The sequence below is a fragment of the Tympanuchus pallidicinctus genome, unplaced genomic scaffold (assembly GCF_026119805.1).
Source record: "Tympanuchus pallidicinctus isolate F22 unplaced genomic scaffold, pur_lepc_1.0 scaffold6, whole genome shotgun sequence".
Lineage (NCBI taxonomy): Eukaryota > Metazoa > Chordata > Aves > Galliformes > Phasianidae > Tympanuchus > Tympanuchus pallidicinctus.
The window spans coordinates 5,208,762-5,234,505 of NW_026294780.1; the positions used below are offsets into that span (position 1 = coordinate 5,208,762).

At 40.9% G+C, this 25,744-nt stretch overlaps 1 protein-coding gene and 1 long non-coding RNA gene across 7 annotated transcripts; one reads left to right on the top strand and one right to left on the bottom strand.

The window, feature by feature from the left end:
- Positions 1–325: 325 nt before the first annotated feature.
- LOC128071727 (uncharacterized) lies at positions 326–1,281 on the bottom strand. Its single transcript, XR_008201997.1, has 2 exons — positions 975–1,281; positions 326–429 (listed from the first exon to the last, which is right to left on the bottom strand). It is a non-coding gene; the product is annotated as an uncharacterized LOC128071727 (long non-coding RNA).
- On the top strand, positions 818–23,992 carry LOC128071714 (arylsulfatase H-like). Of its 6 annotated transcripts, none has more exons than XM_052664710.1 (11): positions 818–1,019; positions 3,391–3,469; positions 4,416–4,556; positions 5,208–5,329; positions 5,918–6,040; positions 7,499–7,922; positions 8,974–9,110; positions 14,367–14,501; positions 15,631–15,793; positions 16,702–16,823; positions 22,323–23,992. In XM_052664710.1, exons 2-11 carry the CDS (start codon positions 3,435–3,437, stop codon positions 22,691–22,693), a joined length of 1,773 nt encoding a protein of 590 aa, XP_052520670.1. In that variant the 5' UTR covers positions 818–1,019; positions 3,391–3,434; the 3' UTR covers positions 22,694–23,992. The 6 variants fall into 6 exon arrangements, with proteins under 6 accessions (XP_052520670.1, XP_052520667.1, XP_052520673.1 ...); XM_052664707.1 differs by having other exon boundaries at positions 3,391–3,459; XM_052664713.1 differs by lacking the exon at positions 818–1,019 and adding an exon at positions 1,422–1,647.
- Positions 23,993–25,744: the final 1,752 nt, after the last annotated feature.

Consider the following 25,744-nt stretch of genomic DNA (forward strand, 5'->3'; position numbering starts at 1 on the left):
ATTTGCAGTAGTGAGGAAAAAATATCTCCCTGTGCTTTGGTGCAGTGAAAAAATTCCAAAAACTGAAAAGGAGGAAATAGTGCAGGGCTCAAAATGTATGGAAATGTAATGTCCTTTCTGCTTCATTGCTATAAAGTTTTTTTTTTCTTTCTTATAAAAGGTCTTGGTTCAAAGCTTAGTTGTGCTCAAGACAATACTTAATCACAGCTGTTACCTTTGCAGTGGGGCACTAACATACTAGTGAGTAATAGGATGTAAGGGCTATACAAGCAGAATGCCCTTCCATTTCCAGAAATAGATTTGTAATGAGAAGAAAATTCAAAGCTTGTTTTTTCTTTTTTTTTTATATTTACAGACAAGCCAGCAGCAGCATGGGCACATCTTTGGTAGTCATCTCATGGTAAGGACAATGGAAGCAGCCTAGAAAAGCTGAGAGAAAAGTTTAGTCATCATTTGGACCAAACAGATGTAAATTAATACTTAAATCATTGGGAACTTTTAAAGAAACACCTTTCTCAAAGTATGGGGTAATTTTCAAGACAGACAATTTTTCAAGGGAAAGCTTTGCACCAGAAATATTGCAAGCTGTTACGTAACTGCACTAAACAAGTATTATCTTCAAATAGGTTTTTGCAAAAGCAGACAAATGTGACAACTTACGTCTTACAAGGATAACCAAACATAGCCATGTGTTCGAGGAGATGAACAAAAATCTTTCTCCAGCCAAAGCTATCCCTTCCAATGTATTATATTAACCTGCTTGTTTAAACTGCTTCACTTGACCCCTGCTAATATATCTCGAGTACAATGTTAACTTTGGCACTCACAGTGCTCAAGGGACCAGAGGAGCTGGAATGTCAGCAAGTGAATAGAAACGTGTTTCTCTCATTGCTCAAGATCTTTGAAAGGATAAAGTGCATCACAACAGATCTGACTTCTGAAAGAAGTGGATGTGGGGAAGGGGAATACTTTACCTTCAGTTCCTGGGAAAGACATCTCATTTAATATCTTCAGTGCAGGTAGGTTTAGCTCACCTGAAAATGCAAAGAGAAAGAAAAGACAACATGAAAGAAGAAGGGGAGGACAAGCCAGTCCTCTTATCCTGCTTGAGAGGTCAGAAAGCAGGGTAGAAGAAATAAGACCACAGGACTCCAAGTTTGATTTTGTAATCCTTTGAAGGATTTTGGAGGCACTGCAATTGAGCAGTGCCAGGCTTTACATGGATCTGCACAGAATTAACTGAATAGGCAGCCCAGAGAAGGCAGTGGTTATGTTGTGTCACTGTTTAAAGAATAAAGACTTTGTACTCTATCTGGAATTTGTGTGAAAACTCAGAGGCGGTCCCGCTCACTGCTCCTGGCAGACATCCCAATGGCTTCTGCATCCAGAACTGGGGGAAGGGAGATGGAAAGCAAACACAGTAAATCCACTCCCACTTCCTCCCACACACATCTCAGGGGATCAGGCTGTTTAGCGAACCAGAGAACAAGAAGGAATTCCAGAGCAGGAAGAAGAATTTGTTCTCCATGTTGTTAAAAGGAGCTGGCTTGTTTTTGCAGGACTTGGTGTTTATTGTGGCTTACTGGAAATTGCTATCTGCCGTTTTCTTGGATTTCTTTAAGTTCCGCAGTACAACAAGGTTCAACAGTAAGTTGCTGCGCTGATTCCTAGAGGATGGTGCTTTTTGGAGTTATGGATTACAGATTTGTTCTTTTAGTTTAACAGCTAAGGAAACTCAACAAGCCTTAGGCCCCAGTACAGTCTTTGTTGCACTCACGGTGATGTGTGAGCATCACGGGAGCACAACTTTCAGAAGGAACCAATCTCTAACAGAAAAAGCTGAATATACATACTATTTAAATTGATTTATTTTTTTTTTTTTTTTAAAAAAAAGGTATTTCTTCTAGCCCTTCAATAGGGACACTGTTTGTAAAATGGCCTGCAATAAATCAAGGAGCACCACTTTTTATTGTGCCACAGCCAGTGGTATTAAGATTGAAATGTCTTGCAGTGCTACTCAGCTCCTCAGTTGACATTGCAGTGTTGTTAAGATTGTACCAAGTCTCAGTCTAAACATGGCTGTAACTGCTGTCAGCAGTCAACTGTAGCACATGAAACTCTGGGGATGCAGTGGAAGGCAGCAGAGGTGCTGCACCAGCTTGAAAAACTTCTCAATACCCATAGGAATGAAAGAGAAAGAAGGGTAGCAAAACAAGGATTTCTTATGGTCTGGATATTTCATATTTTAATCACCTTTCACAGTGAATAAATTAATATTTTTAATTTAATTCAGTGTACAGCAGAGAGATGAAGTTTGCCAGTACCAGAGCAACCAATTTATCCTGTGCGTCTGGATGATTGTTTACACAGTTCCTGTGCAACATTTTCTGCAGATTTCTTGCTCTGCATCTATTCACAAGCAAAAAGAGTGCATTCCCCAAGCCATTTTTTGTCCAAAGCAACTAGCTCTACCTTTTATTTCAGCAAGCATAGGAAATTGCTTCCACTTATGAAGTGTGCCTTGAAAAGAAAAAAACAGTATATTTAGAAACAGAAAGGTTATTTTTAGGCTTTAAAGTCCAAGGTGAATTCACAGAGTTGGCAGGTAGAAAAATGGGGCTGTTAAACTTATAAATGGCATTAAATTTGGAAGTTCTTTATCATAATGATATTTATGTTTCTGGAGAATTTTTAGTAACGTTCAGGTAGAAGCACCTCCCTAAAGGCAATAGATGGCATCCAAATCTAAGAGTGTCACATTCATTCCCTAAGATTTGCACAGTAATTACTAGTTCCCAGGCTGGCTTTTATTTGAGGCATATTTTATAATTTCTAAGCTCAGTAAGGATTAGTTTATTTTCCTGAAGTTAAAATACACTTTGATGTTACATAAAGAGTGAGACACTAGATTTACATATCACTGCCTCCTGTTTCACTTAATAGAAACCCTCATTTCAGTGAAGACCAGCAGTTTTGTGCCTCTATTTAGTAACCAACATCTTTAACACCAGTTTAAAGTATTTAGTCCACTTGCCAAACATGAGTCTGAAGTTAATGGCAACTGAAAGCAGGCTGGATCCTGTAATGCTGCATGCTGAGCAGTGCCCTCAAAAGTGCTTTCTCCTACATTGCAGGGTCTGCTCAAGAAGGCTCTGCAAATAGACGTTCAGAAAGTTGGAGGCTGCACTGGCAAGCCCTAGTGCACTGCATTCTTGTTGTCAGCCACAGCACTGGCAATGTGGTTGTGATAATACAGGGTAGTTAATAAGCAGCTTCTCAGACAAGGTCACCAGAGTTGCTGGGCTCTCATTTTTTTTTTACTTTAAATATTTTTTAATTTTACATATATTTTTCCTTTTTTTATTTATTTTTTTTTTTTCCTTTAACCAGAATCATATGACAAATGATGTGCCTTTTTCATACAAGGGGAAGCCATGAAGTTTACCAGGGAAGACAGCGGTAAGAAAATGTATGCACTGGGGAATCTTTCTTGTATTTTTAAATGTTGTGCGTATTAAAATGTAAACAGATCTCTAAAAAATAAAAATTGTTGAGAATCAAAGAGCAGTTAACATGGATTTAGAACTAGATCTTCTCATAGAATCATAGAATGGCTTGGGTTGGAAGGGATGTCAACAATCAAGGCTCATCAAGTTCCAATGCCCCTGCCAACAGGCAGGGCTGCCAGCCACGATCAAGTGCTAGACTAGGCTGTCCAGGGCTTCATCCAGCCTGGCTTTGAACATCTCTAGGGATGGGGCATCCACAAACTCTCCGGGTAGCAGTTCCAGCACCTCACCATCTCTCTATAAAAAAAAATCCCCCTGACATCTAACCCAAATCTCCCTTCCCTTAGTTTAAAACCATTCCCCTTTTGAGGCCTTTAAGCCTGTTTTTGTTTTTTTTTTGTTTGTTTGTTTATAAAAGGCAGAGGTTTAGGAGCGTAAGTACTATATTACATTAAATATAGATTTATCACATTGTGCTATCTCTTAATGAACTAGTAGTCAGTAGATGTTTTCTAGTACATGTGCTTTATTTCAGGTGAACTACTTCTCACAAACGCATTGAGCAACTAAGATATGTGCTGAGATAGACTTCTAGGAAGATACCCAAGGTTAAGCCCACTGCTGCAACTTTGCTTCTGCAGATGGTACATAAATGTGGTGCTGTTTTTAGCACTGTGCCCAATGGATACAGTACTCAAGCTATTGCCATTTTAACCAGTTGCATGGCAAAATTTCTGCTCAAATGAAATGAAAAAGTACTGGTTTCAGAAAATATTCACGAGCTCCATCTGCAGGAAGTATTTGGTAGCTCCTTGCATCTGGTCAATCTTAATACTCTAATAATTAAAAGTACATTATAAAGCTTGCAAACATTTTTTTTTCTTTCCATTTTGATTTTAACTTCAGGAACTGCCAAAGTATTTGGCTCATTTTGTGCTTGTCTCTAAGAACCTGTATATCAAGTCCTCCAAAACCCAATTTTTTACTGATACTGGCTGATGATCTTGGCATTGGAGATGTGGGTTGTTATGGCAATGATACTATCAGGTAAGAATTCTACAAAATAAATTACACCATCCTGGTAAATTTCAGTGGGAAAAAAACCCTGCAGTGGTGGCAGTATTAGAAAATTTCTTATTAACAGACCAGTTTATCTAGATACACTTCTTTCCAAAGCATGTTTAAAGTAAATGTTCTACAGTAATTCCTCTAGGAATAAAAATTGCACAAGCATGCTTGAGTGACTCTCATGGACTTTTAATTTTCAGTATGTATAGTCAGAAATTTGTAAATGCGCACATGCCTCATATTTTTCAGATATGTGTATAGTTTGTATGTATCCACAACTCTGTTTGTGTGTATCCACAACTCAGGTGCTGAAACATTAAGGACTGAGATCAGGATATCATACCAGCTAATTACTCTTGTTGGCTTGTTACAGGGTGACACCTCAATCTATAAAGCACTCTATTTATTCCTACTGCAGCTTTCAGTCTGGATAGATCTTGATTGATAGAATGATTGTGTGTATTTATCCCGTGTCTTTTCTCATCTGTTACAGTCTTGCAACTTGAGCGCCCATGTCTAGTAGTGTAATTTTTTTCACTGTGCTTCATGAGCTTGTGATATGAAGTAGAACTGAAATAGCTTTTCTTTACACATGAATAAAAATCATATTGATATGATTTTTCTTTTTAGGACACCTCATATTGATGGTCTGGCAAAGGAAGGAGTGAGACTTACTCAGCACATTGCTGCAGCTGCTGTCTGTACTCCCAGCAGAGCAGCCTTCCTGACTGGCAGATACCCCATCAGATCAGGTTGGACCTCTCATAGTTCACTGCAGTTTGTCTAGCCATTGTTGCTATTAAAAATCCCTTTAAACAAACCATTATAAAGACTGGTTAATCTAAGGCTTTGGGACCTCAGTGAGATAGGCACAAATAAAGATGACTAGATTTACTGATTGATTTCCATGGGAAAATCCCCACATAAAGCACATTTCATGTGGTTAAATGACAACACAGGAATGGATGAAAATCAAAACAAGCACCAAAGGTATAAACAAAGTAGTTGTTGAATGTTGAATGTAGTATTAAAATTTATATTAAGCAAAGTATTTTGATTACCCTAATGAACATTTTAATAATGAAATCTGTCAGTGTGTGGAATAGTTCTCAATGATACAACACGTTTAATTCAGCCTTTTAAAGTGAAGACAGAAAACCATCCATGTTATCTCATGAGGATAGCTTGTCTGATCTCACTCTAACTTGCTAAAGGAGCTGTAGCTTTGAGCTTCGTGGATAAATGTTTTGGGTTCTTTTTTGGTTTTTGGTTGTTTTGTTACTTTGTTTGTTTGTTAGCTTTGCTTTTTCTTTATTTTAAAAATTGCATCTCCTCTCCAGGCATGGCATCCAGCACAGAACGGCGCATTCTTTTTTGGAATGGGTGTTCTGGTGGACTGCCGCCAAATGAAACTACTTTTGCCAGAGTACTGCACGAGCAAGGTTATTCTACAGCACTTGTGGGTATGAGACACAGAAACTTGATATCTAATGTTATTCAAATGAGATTGTTTCTGTAAATGTTTTTCTTTGCCAAAATATATCCAGGATCAGATAAACCGAAGTTTTTTTTTGTATGGAAAACTTTAAAAATCAACAGGGTTTTTCAAATTCCACTCACAACCCAACCCCCAGTGCTGTCAATACAACATAGGTGATAATTCAAAAACGGAATGTATGTATGGAATACATAGATGAACACAGCAAGGAAAAATAACTGCAGAGGAGGAGAATATCTTTCTTGCCTAGTACAGTTTGCTTTAGAAGAACCAACATTCAGACAGAGCAAAAATATGTTGTTTGACAGTTGGTACCCAACTCTACAGTGGTCTTAATTCTATCTGATGGCTAGATTTTCTGTTACTTACTCATCCTTCTTATCATACAGAATAAAAATGACTTAATTTCCTTCTGCTGAGACAAAATAGCTGGAAGAGTTCTATTGCCTCCAGGGGGGTTGGGATCAGAATCTGTGTTCAAGAAAGAAAATCCTTTTAATTGTTTGCTATTTTTTCCTGAACAGTGATTATATGATGTGTCCTTCAAGCACCTCTCAATTTTATACTCTTCTAGGTAGTCACAGGTGCTGTGTGCTTAACTGTAATAACTATGATTTTTATGCCTCTACTTGGATTCAGCACAATGAAGTGTCCTTCATTTCCTAAACTGAAATGAGTCTCAGTGATGAGAGTCTCAGGGCTTCACACAAGCTTGTTCAAATGGAAGATCTATCCCTAGCTCGTTGCAGTCTGGTATTATTTATTCTATAAAACACATTCATGTACAGGAGCACTGAGCTTATTAGTAGATCTCTGATGTTATTTGTCTGGTTAATAGGCCCAAAGCCCATGGTTATAGGCTGTGTCCTTCAATATCACAATAATTACACTGCTCTGTAAAATGACTTCATTAAGTTTCATTATCAGTGCGTGACATATTCTGATATGTCCAATTGTAGTGGATAATTAGAGTGGCCTATTTTGCTGCTCATTTTAGAAGCGCTAGTTTGTACAACTTATTCCTGAACTTTATTTTTGAATTTGAAGGTCAGGTTGAAATTATGTGTAAATTAGTTCATATTTTTTGCACTTAGTTGTTTCTTTTGGCACAAGGGATTCTCCCCACCAGGCCATATACTTAATTGAAGTCTACTTTATCATACAATCAGCCTGAAATATTGCAACCATATCAGTACTTAGAGAGGTGCCTGAGCTAGACTGTTATCTATGTGGAATTATGTTAGTTAAGTGAAGAAAAAGAGCTGTTCTCTCAGATACAGTGCCAGGAGAGCCTGTCTTATTCCAACTAGCTCCTCCCTTGGTTGCGCTTTAAATGAGGAGTGCAGCCAACCTTTTAGAAACAAAGGCAAACATACATGAGAGAAATGATGTTAGTTTTAATACTTCTGTTTTGTATTTCCAGGGAAGTGGCATTTGGGTGTGAACTGCAAATCCCACCGTGATCACTGCCACCACCCTTTAAATCATGGCTTTGAATATTTTTACGGCATGCCTTTTACTCTTCTGAATGAGTGTCAAGGCACAGATGATCCTGAACTGGCCAAGTCTTTGCAAGATACATATTTGCTTTATACACAGATAATCTTCCTAGCAGTGTTTACGCTTTTGTTTGGAAAACTTACCTGCTTATTCTCAGTAAAATGGAAAATAATAGTATGTGTTACCATCTTTGGTCTCCTGTATTTCCTTTCCTGGTTCTCCAGCTATGGATTCACCAAGTACTGGAACTGTATTCTGATGAGAAACCATGAAATCACAGAGCAACCAATGAATCTAGAAAAAACTACTTCTAATATGCTGAAGGAGGCAGTTTCATTCATTGAAAGGTAACCAACAAAAACAGTATCACTTCTTAAGGATTTTTTAAATAATACAATTGCTCTGTCATGCACTACTGGGTTACACAGCTGGCACACTGAAGTATCTGCTCCTACTGTTGGCCATCAGCAATTTGCTGTTTTCTGGCATCCATGTAAGGTCAGCACCCAACTGCTGTCCTTCATCTTTTGCATAGCTTGTTAGCTTCTAAGGAAAAGGAAGATGATTTTGTTGCGTTTTTGATTTGTTCACAATGGAGTCCTAGCCAAGGACTGGGCCTGCAAGCAGTAGGGACAGAAAAAATGATCTTAGCCTGATGAATGAACTCCCATGTGAAGTTCCATAAGTTAATGTTTTGCAAGCAGGAGACTGATACCGAGATTTGTTTTGTTTTACCAAAGTGTCTTTCATTTAAAATGCTACCAGCTAGAGTTAAACTGACTGCTAAGTTCTTAGCAGTATTCATGTGGCAAGTTTGGACATATCCCTGAATAAGATTGTATTATTTCCCTGAGGGCTTGCTTGAAGATTTTGTTGTTGTTTTTAAGGGGAAATGAAGTGAGAGAAATCTCTTGTGCCTAACTCTGAACACAGACAAGCTTAGGTTTCTCAAATATCCTGCTTTATCTCTAGCTGCCAGTATTAAAGGGATGCAGTTCCCTTCTGGGTGCAGTATCATACCTGCTGGTTTCACATGTATATCTCAGATACTCAGTGACACCAATATTTAAGTTTAAGCAAGTGAGTCCTATTCTCCTTGCCACTGAACGTGTTATTTAGAATTATAGAATCATAAAATGGTCTGGGTTGATTTCATGCTTTACATGTATCTAATTTGGAACCAGAAAAAAAAAAAAAAACCATTACTATTTTAGTCTTTCTACAGAACCAAAATCTTTGAAGGGTATTTTAATCCCCTCCGTCTCTCAAAGCCTCAAAAATGCAAGATATCAAAATCTGATTTTTTTTTTCTAGATAGTCACTACCATGCTGCTATTATATTTTGTTTAGAGTGGTAGTTTGCAGAGAGATGACTACTCTTGTTTTCTCTTATTTCAGAAACAAACGCAGACCGTTTCTTCTCTTTTTTTCCTTCTTACATGTTCACACCCCACTCATTACCACAAAGGAGTTTCTGGGAAGAAGCAGGCATGGCCTGTATGGAGATAATGTAGAGGAAATGGACTGGATGGTGGGTAAGTGGTGATCTCGAAGAAAATAATTTATTTAAATATGGAAGATGACAGAAGTCACTATTTATACATGACGAAAAATCTTGCCTTGCATATATAGTTAGCTCCAAAGGTAGCCATTTCATTACAAATCCTCTTTTCTTATTCTTAGTGTGAATGTGGAAACTTTTCCTATTTTTAATTAACACACTTCAGTGTTGCAGTGCAAAATCATAGAATCATAAAATCATTTAAGTTGGAAACAACCTTTAAAGGTCATCTAGTCCAATTGCCCTGCAATGAACAGGAACATCTAAATCTAGATCAGGGTGCTCAGAGCCAGGTTCAGCCTGACCTTGAATTTCTCCAGGGACAGGATATCCACCAAATCTTTTGGCAATCATTTCCCCTTTTTCTGTCACAACAGACTCTCCTAAGGAGTTTGTCTCCTTCTTTCTTACAGCCCCTGTTTAGATATGGAAATGTCACTTGGATTAGGTCTTCCCAGAGCCATCTCTTCTCCAGGCTGAACAGCCCCAGCTCTCAACCTGTCCTCACAACAGAGATGGTCCATCCGTTGGATCATTTTTGTAGCCCTCATCTGGACACACTCCAAACAGGTCTATGTCTCTACTGTACTGAGGACTACACATCTGAATACAGTATTTCATGTAAAGTCTCACCAGTGCAGAGTGGAGGGGCAGGGCCACGTTCCTCAACCTACTGGCCATGCTTCTTTTGATACAGTCCAGGATACAGTTGGCTTTCTGAGCTGTGAGGATATACTGCTGACTCACGTCCAGCTTGCCATCCACCAGTATCTCCAAGTCCTTTTTGGCAGAGCTGTGCCCTATCCTTACAATCCCCAGCTTGCACTCATGCGGAGGGTTACTGTGATCCAGATGCAAGACCCTGCACTTAGATTTGTTGAACCTCATGAAGTTATCCTGGGCCCACTGCTGAAGCCCATCTAGGTTTCTCTGGATAAAGTCAGATAATCAAATATTACAGAATCACAGAATCACCAAGGTTGGAAAAGACCTCCAAGATCATCCAGTCCAACCGTCCACCTACCATCAGAATAACCTCACTAAACCAAGTCACTTAGTACAATATCTAAATTTTTCTTGAACTCTTCCAGGGACAGTGACTCTACCACCTCTCCAGGCAGCCTTTTCCAGTGCCTGACTACTCTTTCAGAGAAGAAATTTTTCTTAATATTCAATCTGAACCTCTCCTGGAGCAACTTGAGACCATTCCTTCTCATCCTATTGCTAGTTATGTGGGAGAAGAAGCCAACCCCCACCTCATCACAACCTCTTTTCAGATTGTTGTAAAAGAGCTATAAAGTCTCCCTTGAGCCTCGTTTTCCCTAGACCAAGCAATCCCAGCTCCTTCAGGTACTTCTCATAAAAGTTGTGCTCCAGACCCCTCACCAGCTTCGCTGCCCTTCTCTGAACATGATCCTGAGCCTCAATATCTTTCCTGTAGTGAGGGAGCCAAAACTGTGTACGGTATTCAAAGTATGACCTCAGCAGAGTTAAGTACAAGGGGACGATCACTTCTCTGATCCTGCTGGCAACACTATTTCTTATACAAGCCAGGATGCCATTGGCCTTCTTGGCTACCTGGGCGCAGTGCTGGCTCACATTCAGCCAAATGTCAACCAGCACCACCAGGTCCATTTCTTTCAGCCACATTGTCCCAAGCCTGTAGCATTGCCTGGGGTTGCTGTGGCCAAAGTGCAGGACCTAGCACTTGGTCTTGTTGAACTTCATCTCACTGGCCTCAGCTTGCAATCCAACCTGTCCAGATCCCTCTGAAGGCCTTTCCTATCCTAAAGCAGATCAACACTTTCCCTCAGCTTAGTGTCATCTGCAGACTTATTGAGGATGCATTCAATCCCCACAAGTCATCAACCAAGATACTGAACAGGACAGGCCCAATATTGACCCCTGGGAAACACCTCATGACTGGTTACCAGCTAGATTTAACTCCATTCACTACCATGCTCTGGGCCGAGCCAACCATCCAGTTCTTTACCCAGCAAAGAGTGTACCTGTCCAAGTCACAGGCTGCCAGCTTCTTCAGGAGAATACTGTGAGACACAATATCAAAGACGTGGCTGAAGTTTAGGTAAAGTATGTCAATAGCCTTTCCCTTATCCACTATGCAGGTCACTTAATCATAGAAGGAGATCAGGTTGGTCAAGCAGGACCTGCCTTTCATGCTGTCTGGGCCTGATCCCTTGGTTGTCCCACACATGCCTAGTAATCTCACTCAAGATGATCTGCTTTATTACCTTATCTGGCACTGAGGTCAGGCTGACAGGCCTGTAGTTCCCTGGATTCTCCTTATAACCCTTTCTGTAGAGTCACGCTGGCAAGCTTCTAATCCCTTGTGGGCTCTCCGGTTGACCAGGAATGCTGACAGGCAATGGAAAGCAGTTTGGTAATCACCACCGTCAGCAAAATCAGCAATCTTGGGCAGATTCCATCTGTCCCCAGCCCAGGCAGAGTAACAGGTCTCTGTTTACTCCAGAATTATGGGGAGTTTATTCTGCTCCCCATCCGAGACTTCCATGTCACATGGTAGAGTACCCCAAGTATAATTGGTCTGACTTTTAAAGATAGACATAAAGAAGGCATTGAGAACCTCAGCCTTTTTCTTATCTTCAGTGGTCACATTGTCCCCCACATCCAGTAAAGGATGGAGATTCTCCCTAGCTCTTCTCTTACTGTTAATATATTAAAAAAAAAAAAGGTTTTTGTTCTCTTTTACCCTAGTGAGCAGGTTGAATTCAAGCTTGTCTTATGCCTTTCTGATTTTCTCTCTACACATCCAACAAATTATTTGTGCTCTCCCTGTGTTACCCATCCCTTCTTCCCCAGGAGGCAGACTCTCTTTTTCTCCTCAGAAAAAGTTCCCTATTCATCCATGCTAGTCTTCTTCCCTGCCTTTTATGGCCCTTCCCTCATCTTATGGCACAGGAGGACAGCCTGCTCCTGCACCTCTAAGATCTCCTTCTTCAGAAACATCCAGTCTTCCTGGACACCTTTACTCTTCAGGACTGAATCCCAAGGCACCCTCCCTGCCAGTGCTCTGAATAGATCAGTGTGCCACCTGGAAGTCTAAGGTAGCAGTATTGCTGACGTTCTTTCTAACTTGACCAAGAATAAAGAACTCGACCATTTTGTGGTTGCTCTGCCCAAGACAGCTCCCATCCTCCACATCTCTCACCAGTCATTCTGTTTGTGAATTGGCAGGTCTAGCAGGGCACCTTCCCTTGTAGAATCTCTTACCAGCTGTATCAAGTTAACTTCCACACGCTCTAGAAACCTCCTAGATTGCTTCCTCTGTGCCATATTATATTTCTAGTATATTTCAGGAAATCTGAATTCCCTCTTGAGAACAAGGGCTAGCAATCAGATATACTTAATCTGCGCCATTTGCCTCACTCCCAACCCCATCATCGTTCCCCCCGGCTCAAGCAAGCCTTGTTTTAACAGCTTCCACCTTTATACCTAGTTTAAAACCCTCTCAATAAGCCCTGCCAATTCCTAGGCTAGGATCTGTTTCTCCCTTTGAGACAGGTGAGACACATCTGCAGCCATCAGGCCAGGCACTAAGTAAACTCCCCCATGATTAAAAATAATAATAATAATAATAATAATAATAATAATAATAGTAATAATAATAATAATAATAATAAATAATCCCTGTGATTGCACCAGCCTCTTAGCCATGCATTTATGAGATGGATTTTCTTGGTCCTCTCACTATCCCTTGTTGCCACTGAAAGGTTATAGGAAAACACCATCTAGACTCCTAATCCATCAACTAACTGCCTCAATGCCCTCAAGACCCTTTTGATAGACCTCAGGCTATCAGTATCAGTGAAATATCAGCAGGGGATAGTAACCAGAGGGATGAACCATACTAGGAGGTTTTCTAGTATTGTCCCCTGTGGGTAGGGACTGGCTGAAATACAGGGTCTTCCATTCCTCTCAGAAGGGAGTTGCTTACAACAATTACCCTTCTTTAGTTTTTCAATCACATTATTAATTGGAATATACGTTTTTGCAGTTGAATACCCTCAAAAGATGAAACTTGTTCTGCTGCTGAATACTACATTATATGTGGTGGGTTTGTTCTTTTTTAAAAAAATTAATCCTTAGAACAGAAACCAGAACTCTCTCCTAGCCAAAAGGCCAAATTAAAAGGACACGGTGTTTCACTTAACAATTTAATTACATTTAAAAACATAGTATACACTTGGAGCCCAAATTTAGACCTAAACCTTAATTAGTAGTTCATTTTTACTTCAGGAGGAGGAAGATAGCTCCTATTTGCATTTATTCAAAAGCAAAGACCCTGCTGACAAAGTATTCATCTCCTGTCCATGATTCTCTGAACCTTTTCTACCTCCAAAAACCATGCTTAAAAAGTTGTAGTTTGAGAAGAGTCTGACTGCCTGTGATTGGCAGGTTGAGCACCTCTGCTAGATCTCGTTGCACCAGAGAACTCTGGTGCAATCTTCTTACTGTCACTTGGCAACAATCAAATTCAGGCACAAGCTACTCAAGCAGAACAGAACAGCAGAAGTACAAAGGTACAAAGAACATGTATTGCATTGACTGAATGGGATGCTGCTATTGAGGACAAACATGCTAAAGGATTTGGGTCTAATTCAGACCAGAGAGGCCTTGAGTCTTCTTTGGTTAGGTGTCTATTTGCAGGGAAGATCAATAATAAAATGAGCTGACCATTGGCTCTTGTTTTTACCTTGCACACAGCAGCTGTTTCTGCTGCTTCTGTAGCTATGGAAGCTGTTTGCAGTGATTATATTTTGATGTAGTGAGTGATGAGAAAGAGCAATCAGGGGTAAATTATACACTCTGTGTAAATGCTTCATGCTACCAGTACTGAAAACATTCCTTATGAAGTTAGATTTGAATTGCACTGTGCAGAGTTTTTACCACTAACATCCTGAGAACATTTTGGCTGATTGTGTGAAGCCCGATTTCAGAACACTCGTGTAGATCCTGGTGAGACAGATTTTTGTTTGTTTTGTTGACACTACAAACAAATTTTGGACACATTCAGCAGCTTTCTGTTGGGCTCTTCTTACTTCCATAATTCAGGATTATGCATTGCTTGTGGTTGCTCATAACAGAATTCACTGAGGTCAACACAATGACTGGCTGCACTGAATTTTAAGTCAGTGAAAAATCTGACTATATCTCAGGATATTGTTATGTTGTTTTGCTTTGTTTATAGGTAGGCTTCTGGATGTAATTGACAAAGAAGGCTTGAAGAACACCACATTTATTTATTTTGCATCTGATCATGGAGGATCTGTAGAGGCTCACAGAGGAAATGCCAGATTGGGTGGATGGAATGGTATCTATAAAGGTAAAATCTTAGTGGCACATGCATGCATAAGACTGCCTATTGAAAAGAAAGCAATAGAATAAAGTATGTCCAGATATGTTTAAAAAGATATTTCCTTCTCAGACTTGAAGTCCAAAAACAAAACCTCACAGATTGTCCAAATGTGTATACTTCCTAATTTTCCTCTGAAATGTGAAAACATAAACTTGTGTCCTTTAATATTGCTTCTTTAAAGACGTACCAATTCTTGATATTATTGCCACAAAGTTTCTCCTAGACATCCTTCTTTATCAGTCTTATAGGTTTATTAAAGCCTGCCTTTCTGGAGATTTTTAGTTTGTTCTTCTTTCTATCCTTGAGGTTTTAAATTTTTTATGGTCATTCTCTCCCAACCCACCTCCCACATGATCATTCTCCACTGATTCTTTCTTTAGTATTAAATGCATAAATATTCCCTTCTGGTTGCTTTTTCCACTTTTTATGGCACACAGTAAGAAATAAGTTTGTTTGTTTGTTTGTTTGTTTTCCCCTCAGTGAACACAATGGAAAAAATTAAAACAAAACTAATAAATCCATTTCTAAAGCCCACTGCTGATTAGTATTTATCTCTTTCTTCCACTTCTTTTAGATGAACTCTATTGTTCTTTCTCTGTTCCTCACTGAATACTGTGAAGTAATAGAGTGCTACTTCATATGAGAGTGTACATCAATGCAGCAAAGACTGGAGATGAAACCAATATTTTTTTTTATGTCAACAGACCTGATGAGATACCTTAATCCAGACTGAGATCCTCTGGAATTTCTGTAGTTGTCTAAGTCATGAATTAATTCTCTAGACTTCTATACCCTGAAAAGCCATTGTGATAACTTGGGCAGCTTGGCACTAATTGTATAACAGCCTGAAGACTGTTCCCACCATTTACATCCCAACATAAGATGCCACACATTAAAGTGTAAAATAGAGAGTAATAAGTAATGAATTTATTTTTGAAGAATGGATCTTGCACTGTAGCCATTCTACCATTCTTTGGAATTTAGTGTGTTTGCATTAAAAGTATTTGAATAAGAAAGTTGTAAAATTTCTTGTTATGCACGCATAAGAAATGTCTAATGTATACATAAATATATGTATTTTTCCCTCCTATTATAGGTGGAAAAGGAATGGGAGGCTGGGAAGGAGGGATCCGTGTTCCAGGAATAGTTAGATGGCCAGGAGTGTTGCCTGCAGGCATAGTTATCAGCGAACCAACAAGTATTATGGACATTTTTCCAACAGTGGTTCACTTGGCTGGAGGGATAGTGCCTCAGGACAGGTACAAAAGAAGCTTCCTAAACCATGTTTGCTCTCCTTTCTTGTTTTAGATAGAAGCTGACTAAGTGTCACACATCTTAACACTCACAGGTTAAATTCTGTTAGTTGCTAAAAAAGAGAGTTCTCCATCAATCTTTCTATTTAGCTTTCTGCATCTTATGTGATTATATGGAAAAAAAAAGAGAAAGACAATATATGTTATCAAGGATGCTAGCTAACTCAGTATTCTAATCATTGAAAAGACACTTAGTTAACTGGGATAATTCAGAGGACTTTAAAAAACAAACAAACATAAAAACCCACAACTGCTTTAGACTTAATTTTACTTAAGATGGGCCCTCTCCAAGCCTGGTTCTTTGTGAGCAGGGAATATGGAACAAATGCCCTGCACCTGGATGCCAGTAACAGAGAAGTATGTTCCTGGACTGTAAAAAAAACATAGAGCCTATGTTAGTCTTCACTAAGAACAAGTGAAAGGCTGGGTGACTAAGCCATTCTGAGAAGGAGCATAAAAGCATAAAAGTGTTGCACAACTAAACCAACTGTTAGTCAATTAATTGTCACCATTTTGACAACGCCTATCACTGATCTCAATTTCAGGGAACCAGAACCAGTGAACTTCCCTTCTCTACAGTAATCACTTAGCCCCAGGAAAATTACAGTGATGATAGCTTATTTCCCCAGGATGTGTGAAGTAGCTGCAATTGTACAAACTGCTAGTAACTACTAATCACTGGCCACCACCCATCCAGACAATTAAAACTGTCAGACGTAATAAGCTGAACTGTAGTTTATTTTAGAAATGACATTTGAAATCCTAGTGCTTTATCTATGGAGGGTGAGTACTGATCACACTGCAGGCAGGGTGCAATTCCTGAACAGTCTGATGACCTCAGTCCTCTTCACCAGGGTAATCGACGGGCGCACCTTGCTGCCGTTACTGCAGGGAACATTGCAGCACTCCGAGCATGAGTTCATGTTTCACTACTGTGGTGTGGTTTTGCATGCAGTACGGTGGCACCAGAAAGACAGTGAGTATAAACGTTCCCCCTGCAGCCTGTGGGAGATAATTCAATGACCTCTCATTTCCAACAGAATAACAGGTGACAACATTTATACACATTTTGAGTAAGTTTATTGATTCAAGCACAGTTCTTTTGCAACGTGCAGAATGAGCACTGTTGGCTATCCTGCCTTGCCTAAGGTGAAGCGTTTTGCTCCCTGAGTAGCATAACTTTAAGAATATTGATGTTGTTGCAGTATTTCTATTGCTTTTGATGTGTGTAAGGCCTGGACATAGTAGGCACAGTGGGACCTCTCAAGGGAAGAGCACAGGGACAATCGCCTTCCTTTCCATGCTGGCCACCCCTGTTGTTGATGCAGCAAAGGATGCAGTTGGCCTTCCAGGCTACAAGCACGTACTACTGGCTCATGTTCAGCTTTTTGTCCACTTTCAAGTCCTTTTCCACAGGTATGCCCTCAATGGGTACTTCTCCAAGACTGTACACACATGTGGGATTGCCCTGATCCAAGTGCGTCACCTTGCACTTGTTGAATCTCATTATGTTCTCATGGGCCCACTCCTCAAGTCTGTACAGATTCCTTGAGATTGTATCTCTGCCTTTTATTATATCAGCTATACCACTCAGCTCAGCGTCATCAGCAAACTTGCTGAGAGTACATTTGATCCCACTGTCTATGTCTTTAATGAAGATGTTGAAGAACACTGGCCCACGATGGACCCCTGCAGGGCCCCCCTAGTCAGTGGCCTTCATGCAGCTGTTGACCACAACCCTCTGGCTGTGACCAACCAATTCTTTTTCCACTGACTACTTCACCCTTCAAAGCCATATCTCTCCAATACAGAGATAAGAATATGGTGTGGGAACACATCAGTGAAAAAGACCCTTGTAGAACTCAAGAAGATGATATCAGTTGCCCTTCCTTTTTCCACTGATACTATCACTCCATCGTAGGCCACCAGTTTGGGCAGGCATGACGTGCTGTGCTGGCTGTATGGGATCACCTCCTTGTCTCCCATGTGCCTTCCAGCAGAATGTGTTCTGTGGTCTTCCCAGGCACAAAGGTGAGGCTCACAGGCCTGTAGTTCCCTGGGTCTTTCTTTCTTAAAAATAGGAGTGATGTTTCCCTTTTCCAGTAACCAGCGACTTCACCTGACAGCCGTGACTTTTCAGATATGACGGAGAATGGCTTGGCAACCACATCAGCCAGTTCCTTCAGGGCCCTAGGGTCCATGATATCCATCCCCATAGATTTGTGCAGATTCAGCCTCATGAAGCAGTCTCTGACTCCATCTGTTCTTACAGTGGGAAGGATTTTGCTCCTCCAACTCCCATCCAGAGGTTCAGGAATGTGCGAGGCAGGGAAGCCTGACTGCCAGTGAAGCCTGAGGCAAAGTACCCCAGTCTTCTCCAGCCTGTTGAGGCCTGTCCTCTGTTCATCAGAGTTGGAGAAAATATAGAAAAGATAGAAAACAGTAAATACAACAGAATTCCTTAAATCCACTTCTTCCATGAAGTGGAGTGTCTTACATTATTCTAGGAAAGGGCTTCGTTTTTGTTTGTTGTCCCCCATCCCTTCTTGGGAATTCTTACTATCTCTTTCCCAGTTATTAGACAAAACTGTTAGGAAAATTTTCTGTCTGGAGAAAAGAGAATAATTCTTAACAAGAACAACAAATAAAAGGACGAGACGGGGAAGGGAGAGGTTCTGCAGCTGCCTGTCTTCTGCTGCGTCGCTGAGCGCTGCGACCTGCTCAGCCTTGCAGTCCCAGCGGCCAAATCCTTCTCTGGCCGCTGCAACTGAGCAGTTGGACGCGGTCACAGCTCGGTGACCCCGGCCTCAGCAGCTGAGGGGGCAGCGCCAAGGGGCTCCGTTATAGACTTGGCGCAACTGCTTCGGGTCGCCGCTGAGGGGAGCAGGAGCGGGAAGGCGCCGCCAGGGGGCAGCGCGGCACCGCCATCCGCCGTCACCGCCGCAGCAGCGCCGTGAGAGTCAGGCGTCAAATAAACAGCTTAAACGGGGAGAGAATTGAAATTTAACAACAGTTCAATAGCCCTGCAGCGATGTTGCCGGCCTCGCTTTTCGTTTTCAAGTTTGGCAGAGCCTGCCGAGCGAGCGTGGCCCCCCGCAGGCTTAGGCGTGGAGCTGCCCCAGGAACCCGAGTAGGGCTATAAAGCAGGAGGAGACATCGAGAACAGCCACGGCGCAGAGACGATGGTTGTCCTTCCAACTGCGATAGCTTCACTGCCAAAACGTTGGTTCTTGCACTCACTGAAACCGCAGTTTGAGCTTCAAGCTCAGCTCATAGCTCCAGGCTTCAACCCATCTAATTTGTTAGCCCATAAACTTGTTAGCAGTGCCTAAAACTGTGCAGGAGCTAGGAGCTCAGATCTCCTGTGCCTCCGAATCCATCACAATTCATCGAGATCTCTTTTTAGTACACGTATATTCCATACTGAGGAAGCCTCGTCTGGCTGCAGACTCCTCGAAAACCTCTGCTGGAGGAGTCACACTACACTTTTCTAGTGAAATCTGAATGCATGCACCACAAAGTTTGAAGAACTGCTTTTTGGGTTCAAGTACTGCTCTCCTCCCCTCCTTCTCACGTGTTGAGCTCCTTCTCACATCTTGTCCTCCTTGGACGTAATAAGGTTGATCTACACCAGAATTTTAGTTCAGACCAGAAGTATGCTTTTGAAGCAACCCATTCTGAGCATACCCACTCACCATGTTTTTATTTGCATCACAGAATGGTCTTAAGACTGTAACTTTAGTTGTAGAGGAAGCCAAAGTGTGAAACAGACTCATACTCCATACACTTGTACCACAAGCAGATGTTGAGCAGACAGGACCAGAGAGTAAACCCCCAGAGAAGCACCCCCAAACAAGTACAGTGCGGAAGTCAAGTCATTAATACTGCTTTTGCTGTACAGATCAGTTTTTAATAGGTCACACTACTTGTAACGTAGATATGGAAACCACATCCAGACGTAAGGTGTATTTTATGTTCCCACGAGACACTAAAGTGCTGCTACAGCTGTCATTCATGCCTTTATGTCATTTATACCACTGAAACACAACTGCTGCTGGCTAGGTCACTGGAAACAATCAGGCATTCTGCATATGAAATTAAATACTACTGTTTGGCTCAACTTTCATCTGGGACAGGAATTCTGTTCCTTTGCTCTGTGCTGATGAGCTTCTAATTTAAAATAATCTGATTTAATGCACAATATGAAGGTGATATACCTTTAAATGAGCGCAACTGAGAAAATTTAATGTCCATTCCCTTTTATTTACTGGACAGGCTGAATATGAAGCCATTGTGTCTTATCACCACAATCATAAATTAAGCACTCCACTAGAGCTGGAAGTGTTAAGCTAGAAGAGGCTTATTAGCGATAGTCCATTTCTTTCTGCTCATTAAGTTGATTGATTGTTACCAGATGGGCTTGAGAGATGTTTGGATTGAAGAAGCAGGTTTTCTTTCCCTTGGATATATTCTATTAACACGTTGCCCTAAAATTCACACACATTCTTCAAATTCTGTCAGAGCTACTTCAGTAGCAAATTGCATTTCCCTTTGCTTCTTAGGAAGGGCCATACCCCCCTGCTAGTTTCAGTGGTGCTGATTTCCACCACCTTTTATTTTATTTTTTATGACTCTCCATAACTCAGGTGTCTACTCAGCTCACCAATACAGGTTAATTACAATCAGCCTGATTGTATCCTTCCCAATGACCTAACAAGGACCTGGCTCTCTCCCACTCTGCAACTTCAGTAATTCTTTGCAGCTGGGGAAAAAATGGATGATAAAAATGTGCAGAATGTGAACAATTCTCCTCAGACACTACACTCCTGTCTCTGAATTACTGTGCAACGTGTTACGATGAATTCATCTCAATTACTAAAGAAAAACAGTGACTGTTTTTTTTTTTTCCTGAACAATAGTCACAAACTTCTTTACTGTAAGAATTCATACTTGTCCATCTCGTATTTATCTATTAAACAGTGATTTTAGCTATATTACAGGAGTACAGCTAATCTGGGAAATGCGCTTGGCTTAAAGGTTACTTGCTTAATTCCTTCTGTAAGTATCTGTGCTACCCAGCCAACAGATAGAAGACCCAAAACCCATACTTAGGAAACCCTGATATGACTGAGAATGCTTGCATTTTTGTCACAAGACAAAAATGTACTTTTATTCACAAGATAGGGAAAATTAGGTAGCCTTAGAACAGCAAAGCGTGCACCAAAAGCTAAGGAGCTAAGGAATACATGTCCTCATTAAGCATCAGCAACAGTGAGCCAGTTTCCTTTATAAAATCAACCTTTGCATCCCTGCTCTCAATTTCAGCAAAATATAACTAAAATCTATCATTTCTAAATGTACTATGTAAAAACACAGGCACTGAGATATCATCCCTCTCAAAAATGCAGTAGAGTAGCTTAGAAGGACCTGGAAAGCGTGCAGTAGAAATACGTAGCCAATGAGCAACAGAAGACGTTCAGTTAAAAAATAATCCGAGATTTAATGTCTGTTATTTGCTCCTCATTATCTTTTACATTGCTTTTTTTTTTTTTTTTTTTTAATTTGATTGAACAAACATGTCCCAGCTGTAGTGATACGGCAGAGTCAGAAGAATGAAACTACAGAATCCTGGTCACAGAGCTCAGCACAGGGACAACAGACAGACAGGCTGAACCAAAACAGAAATGCCGTGTAGGCACAATGCAGATGTCAGCTAGCTGTGCTCAGTGGCTCCAAATATTAAAGTCCCTCTTTTATTCTCTGCCCATTTTCAGAGGCAGGATCTAATTGCTGTCTTTTTGCTGGGCACAGTTCTGCTTCATCTTGGAGTGAGTTCAGTATAGTGCTTCCTCAAGACAGTGAGAGGAATAAAGGGAAAAGAGGGGAGATGAGAGAAAATATCCCCTTGAACTGTATTTCCTCTGTCATTTTTTCATTAACAGTTAAAGATCTGCACTTAAAATACAAGTTGCAAACTGATTGCTCACATTCACTTGAAAACTATTTTCAAGATTTTGTTCTCATGGCCAGCCATTAATGCCATATTTGAAAACATGCTTGAAAGTAGGCACAGGCATGTGGTGCATCAGGTTGTGTCCAGATGCTTTCTTGGCTTGGATACAGAGAGCTAACAGAAGAACCAGCTACTCGTACCTACATCCAGAAACACATTTTCCATTTTGCCCAACAAAGAGGCGTACACAGCTTTAAAGGAACACAGGAAAGGGGCAGAGAGTCTACACTCAAAATGTTAGACCTAACCATCCATGAAGTGTAAATAGCCTTGCAAGTACCGACAGCCCAGGTGTGCCCATGAGTCATTCTGAATCCCTGCCAGCTCCCAGCATGTCTTTTTTTTCTGTCTGTGACAACCACAATACACACTCACAAATAACACAGAACTTGAACCAACTTCTCAGGGATCTCTCCGGTGCCTACTGCCATTAAGCTGTTCAATGTGCTTCTGTTGCAACAGGAGGTACCATATGGAAAGCTCATTATGCTACTCCACTGTTCCAACCAGAAGACTCTGGAGCTTGCTTTGAAAGAGGAATTTGCCCATGTTTTGGAGATGGTGTAACCCATCATGACCCTCCACTGCTGTTCAATCTGTCACAGGATCCGTCAGAGGAAAATCCCCTAGCCATGGACACCGAGCCTTTCTTTGATTCTGTAATGAAGAGAATAGGGAAAGCTGTAGAAGAGCACCGTAAGACCCTGACCCCAGTCCCACAGCAGCTGTCTCCTTACAGTAATATGTGGAAGCCATGGTTGCAGCCATGCTGTGGCACATTTCCATTCTGTTGGTGTGACAAAGAAAGCGAGAAAGCCAATGACACACTTTAATACCAAAATCGAGTTAGTTTAAAAAAAAAAAACAAACAAAAAAAGTAGCAATTTTCACATCCACATGACTACAGTCATATAGAGATGGGGGACAAATTACACTAGAGTAATTGAAAGGGACATTTGTGATGCTTTTTGTTCAATCTAAGCCTGTAGTTTTAAGCTGGATTTTTTTTTTTTAAGAAATGCTCCAAACACGCTCTGCTGATGTGAACTGTAAATTCTATGCCTCTAATGGATAGTTCTGGATCAGATACACAGATAACTGAACCAAAGTGTCTTCCCCTACTGATTTTCAACTTAACAAAATTATGAATTACAAGAGATTAAACTTGAATTGCTGCTGTGTTGCAGGTAATATGATTGTTAAGGCAACAGGTCTGTGCCCAAAAGGATCTCTCTTCAAAGTCTTATCTTTTTAATGAAAAGGCTGTTATGTGCTTTACAGCACAGTTGTGCATTTAATTTGGAAACACACCAAAACACAGTGGCCTCTAAGAAATAAAAACATTCTAGTTTATAGCAGTATTTTGCCTCATCTTTACATTTACTTATCTGCCATGTAAGAGTTTCTGGAGAAGAGGGGAAAAAAACCCAACAAACCAACACTGATAAATGTGTTTTAAAAATTAGGTAGCTAAAGTTACAATTCCAAATCCAGCATTTAAGCATCTAGCTATTCTGAAATGCTAAACCACTGCAATTCCAACTGACACACAGCTTCCATGTTAAATCAGCTCCCCTGTAGGAGCATTGAAAATCATCATCCAGCTGCCTGGACAAGATAGTCCCAAATTTCACAATCCCCGAGACCAATCTATCTGTAAGCTGCATGTCCCACTTCGGCATGAATGCTCCTGATTTTATGGGAGTGTTGAAATGCCCCCATTAAAAATTTGCTTTGTTTTGGAAGACAGTACTTTGGTTTCAGTAGGTGTTAAAAAATCCCCTGCACACACTAATCACTTCAGTGTACAGGTCACATTCTATGAGCCGAGCAAGTGTCAGCACTCTGTACAGTCATTAGGGAAAGGTAGGGAATTAAAATATCTAATCCTCTCTTACTGCCCTCTGGCTAACTGCATTCATCTCTCAATATATAATCCTGACCAGGTTCTTGCAGGGGTTTTGTGTCAAATCCAGTTTTTAGGCAGAGGTTGCTGCATTCTCCAGCTCAAAAAAAGAAGTAAATTGTGTGGCGGAGACTCAGATTCAAACCTCTAAACCTTCCTGAACACTGCGTCTTCATTCCTACTGCTTAGCTGAATGTCAGCAAGATTTCAAAGGCAGCACAGAAAGGTAAGAACAGCCCAGCTTCAGATAACGTTTCCTTAAATCTAGCGGCACTGCAGAACCAGACCAGTGCCACTCTGTTCAATACTGAGGTCACTCAAGTCATTTTTTTTTTTTTATCTTGTAGAAAAAGGAGATAAGGCGGCCAAGGCAGCACAGAACTGACAGGCTGATAAACCCAGAATAGCGTGCAGCTCTCACAGGTCTTGAGCTGTCGCAGCAGGTCCCAGCCCTTTCACCAGCCTCAGGACAAAACAGCATGCGTGTGCCTGGGATGAGATGCTTTCTGCAGTGCTTTCAAGCAAGCTCCTGACTTATATCCCCTGCATGGATGTCACCTGTGTGCTAAGTCACAATGTTCTTTTGTTCCAAACAGCACAGGTTGTGACCATGATGCAGTACCAAACAGTCTCCAAACAAGCATTTCTTCATGTTATTTCCTGTTGGTATCTTTCCTCTAAAAGGACACCAAGGAAGCTATGCAGACATTACTCTGCAAAAATCAAAAGGCTAATCTGACAGTGAACTGCTAGGACAGTTCAATGGCAGGTTTGACAGAAGTATCTAAAAATACATTTGTTCTTACAGCTTGATAGCATTTAGATCTACATCAGCTTTGCTGAGAACCTGTCAAAAGACTTGACATTTTTCTGTGTCTGACAGGGGTTGAAACCAGTGCAGCTGTACTTCACTGGATTCATAACAAGAGAAAATACATAGCATAAAAGACCAGGCATTTTAAAGCTAGTCTGGCCGATTCTGGGATGGAGGAGAAATCTTGCTGCTAAGTGAGGAACAGAGCCAAAAGCTGTTTTCCAGAATCAAGCCAGCCTGTCAATAACATCTACGTTGCCAGTTAAGCATAAGCTTGTTCTCAGCTCACCCCAGCACCCTCCTTACCCTGCCTATCTGGTTATACACAGGAACGTGCCCAGTCACAGGCTGGGCCAGGACTAATGGCAGGAGGTGTTCAAGTAGCAACATGTCATACAAGCATAGGGACACAGTGCTGTGGACAGACTGGGAAGCCCAGTGCATCCACAAAACTCCTGTGCACATCTCCAAGCACAGCATGAACATTTCTGACCCCAGGATAAAGGCAGGCTAGAACACGAGAAGGGGAGATTTGCATTGGCTTATATAGGAGGACATCCATCACTCAAGCCTGCTCTTTGTTTCACAGTAGAGGTATGGTAAATTATTACCAGAATTAGAAACAGGTCAATTATTCTGTTCCCTGCAGATCCTAGCCGCAGACGTTACAAAGCACACTTGCATCTGAGTAACACTGAAAAATACTCAGTTACCTAGGTTTTATTTAAAAACAATCTATAATGACCTTCTGAACATAAATAAACATCATGGTGTCTCCCTTGTTTTGTCATGGCTTCTCCCTTTGTAGAAGGAAGAAGTGCTACATAAACTCACCTAATAGGCAGAGATGAGACAAGTGGCAAATCACCAAGGCTATGTTAACCTCAGGCGAATGCACCTACATATAGTTAACTACAGACTCTGAGCAGAGGGGAGCAACATTATAAGTGTTCCTATTGAAAGAGCTGTGGCTGAACTTTACAAACGTTTGACATTCCTGCTGTATGAAGCTGACTTCTATCTAAATAGTTTGATCATTATTAAATGACATTTGGAATCTCTACGCTAGTCTGACTCAACAAAGTAATTGTTGAGTCTCACAACAGTGAGACAATAAGCTTCTAAAGTAACTCACTTCAAATTCAAATACCTCAAACATGCCCA